This window comes from Hordeum vulgare, chromosome 2H (assembly GCF_904849725.1).
Source record: "Hordeum vulgare subsp. vulgare chromosome 2H, MorexV3_pseudomolecules_assembly, whole genome shotgun sequence".
Lineage (NCBI taxonomy): Eukaryota > Viridiplantae > Streptophyta > Magnoliopsida > Poales > Poaceae > Hordeum > Hordeum vulgare.
In genome coordinates this window covers 42,555,346-42,557,570 of record NC_058519.1, presented here as the reverse complement: position 1 = coordinate 42,557,570, position 2,225 = coordinate 42,555,346, and the positions used below count along the sequence as shown (strand labels likewise).

Sequence of the window (2,225 nt, the reverse complement as noted above, 5' to 3'; positions counted from 1 at the left end):
ACGATGAGAAGGGGAAGGGTAACGGTGAACTCACCGGCGTGCAACCTGGATCTGAAGCCACGGCCGCCTCTTTTGGTTCGCAAGAGGGGTGGTTCTCTCGTCTCGTCGTTCGTAAACACCTGCAACTTCGGCCGCGGGCAGATGCCGTGGGACTTGAGGCCCCTTTGATGATACTAAAATAACCAGACTATGACATCTTCAACACTAACCCGCAAACATCTTCGGACAGTGAGGACCAGTCCGAGGACAAGGATGCGCAAGCCGACCATCCAAAGCAATCTACAAACGGTTGCCAAGGATTTGGATCCGCATTGGAGATATGCCCTGAGTAGTCCGTGAGGCTCGGGATGTCCAGGACGAATCTGATAGCAGCGGCCGGGCACTCCGGCGATGGATTTCTAATTAGCCGGAGTCTTTGCCCACTGTCCAGTTCAGTTGTGTCAGACGGTTGTACTTATACCTTACCTATGTAGCTATGTGCTACATTCATAGTTCTTACTTATAATCTATCGGACATGTGTAATCGAGCTAGTCACGAGTGGAGTAACGCACAAAGCGCCAGTGGAGAGGACACTCGTCTTTAGCTTTCCTTCACTTGCAATTGCAAGTGGGAATAAACAGGTACACAACCATGGACTCGAGCTCACTCTCAGCAGCTGCCAGCTACTGACCGTTTTTTTGTTAACACACTAGGCGGCAAAAGCGCACCACGAGAGCTCGTCGAACTTTGTCACGGCGGGATAACAAATTGCCGACATGGCACGCCGATCCGTTTCTCGATCCATCATTTCCGTTTCTTTCTTTTCCACGGCACTAAAGATTGTTTTTGGACGCACTAACGCGATTAACTACCATGGAGGTCTGTTTCAGAGAAAAAGCGTAATGATTTTTAGCTCGTCAGAAAAGCGTAAAGGTTCTTGATCGATCGTAAGGCGATCTTTGTGACACTACTACGGGTAGAAGTTTCTCAGTGACAGAAGATTTTCATGAATTGACAAGACTAATCAAAGCGAAGTAATTCAGATCTGATCCAGATTAAGTTTAACTCCAGTTTAAATTAATGGACGCCGGTGGTAGTACAGTGATAGTACGTCCAGTTTCGGGGTATATAAATAGATTGTCCTGCTCCTAACTGAAAGCAAGAAGCCAGACGAATCAAAGCTCCGACCCGCCCCGACAAATGGCATCTAAGCTGGTTCTCCTCGTGGCCGCGCTGGCGTGCGTGCTCGGCGTCGCCGAGGCGAAGCTCGGCAGGCTCATCGTCAGCGGCGTCGTGCCGTGCAAGACCGGCAGCCTCATCGACATCGCCACCTCCCCCGTGTTCCCAAGTACGTACGCTACACTCATGCCTCGCTGAATCTTGATGACTGCGAGTCTGCGTCTCTGCGACACGCTTACAGCATTACACACACATATGGCTAATGGATCTGTTCTGTGCTGTGCAGACGCGGAGGTGGAGCTGCGGTGCGCGGGGCAGGTGGTGGCGGGGGCGACGACCAACACCAACGGGTCCTTCACGATGGAGGCGGACCTGACGAGCGCGCTGGCGGCGTTCATCGGCCGGTGCTCGCTGGTGGTGGACACGCCGCTCATCAAGTGCGACGCGCAGCTGCCGCCGGCGGGGAAGCTCGTGTCCTACCTGCGGGGTCCGCTCACCAGGCTGCTCGGTGGCATCTTCCACCTCTTACCCGCCGGCTTCTCCTTCCACAGCCGATGAACGAAATTTGTTCGTTGCGCATCTCAGCATGCAGAGATGAGAGATCTGGTTAACTACCTCTTCTCTTTGTCTACCTTTAGTTCGCGCGGAAATGAAATGTATGGAAGTTGCAGGAGCTGCAAGCGCTTGTAACTGTTGAAGTGGTTGTAACTTGTAAGCTCGCTAAGTTGAACAACTGGATGGATAATCATATATCGCAAACCTGAGTGCTAAAGTTCCAGTAAGGAATATCTTAGCGGGCATATTAACTACTGGACCGATGATAGAGGGGCAAATAGCTCTTGTGCGACGTTTTTGATACGAAATGGCTGCAAACCGGCATCGTTGGCAAGAATGGCTATGCTGCAATAGCTTTGTGCGCATAAATAGCTCAGGCGCGACATGACCCTTAAGCACAATATCTATCAGGATTAGGTGGAGCCAGGCGGGACCCACAGCTTATCCACGGCGGCATGGGACCCAGATGGCGGCGACAATTGTCGAACAGTTTTTCCCTGCGCGTGTATCC

General features: G+C 52.0%; 1 protein-coding gene across 1 annotated transcript; it reads left to right on the top strand.

The window, feature by feature from the left end:
* Positions 1-1,144: 1,144 nt before the first annotated feature.
* LOC123429466 (phylloplanin-like) lies at positions 1,145-1,909 on the top strand. Its single transcript, XM_045113499.1, has 2 exons — positions 1,145-1,328; positions 1,446-1,909. The coding sequence occupies exons 1-2, from the start codon at positions 1,181-1,183 to the stop codon at positions 1,715-1,717; spliced, it is 420 nt and encodes a 139-aa protein (XP_044969434.1). The 5' UTR covers positions 1,145-1,180; the 3' UTR covers positions 1,718-1,909.
* Positions 1,910-2,225: the final 316 nt, after the last annotated feature.

Coding starts and splice junctions, on each gene's coding strand:
- LOC123429466 (XM_045113499.1), top strand. CDS start 1,181: ATGGCATCTAAGCTGGTTCTCCTCGTGGCCGCGCTGGCGTGCGTGCTC. Junction 1,329..1,445: donor CACCTCCCCCGTGTTCCCAA/GTACGTACGCTA, acceptor TGTGCTGTGCAG/ACGCGGAGGTGGAGCTGCGG.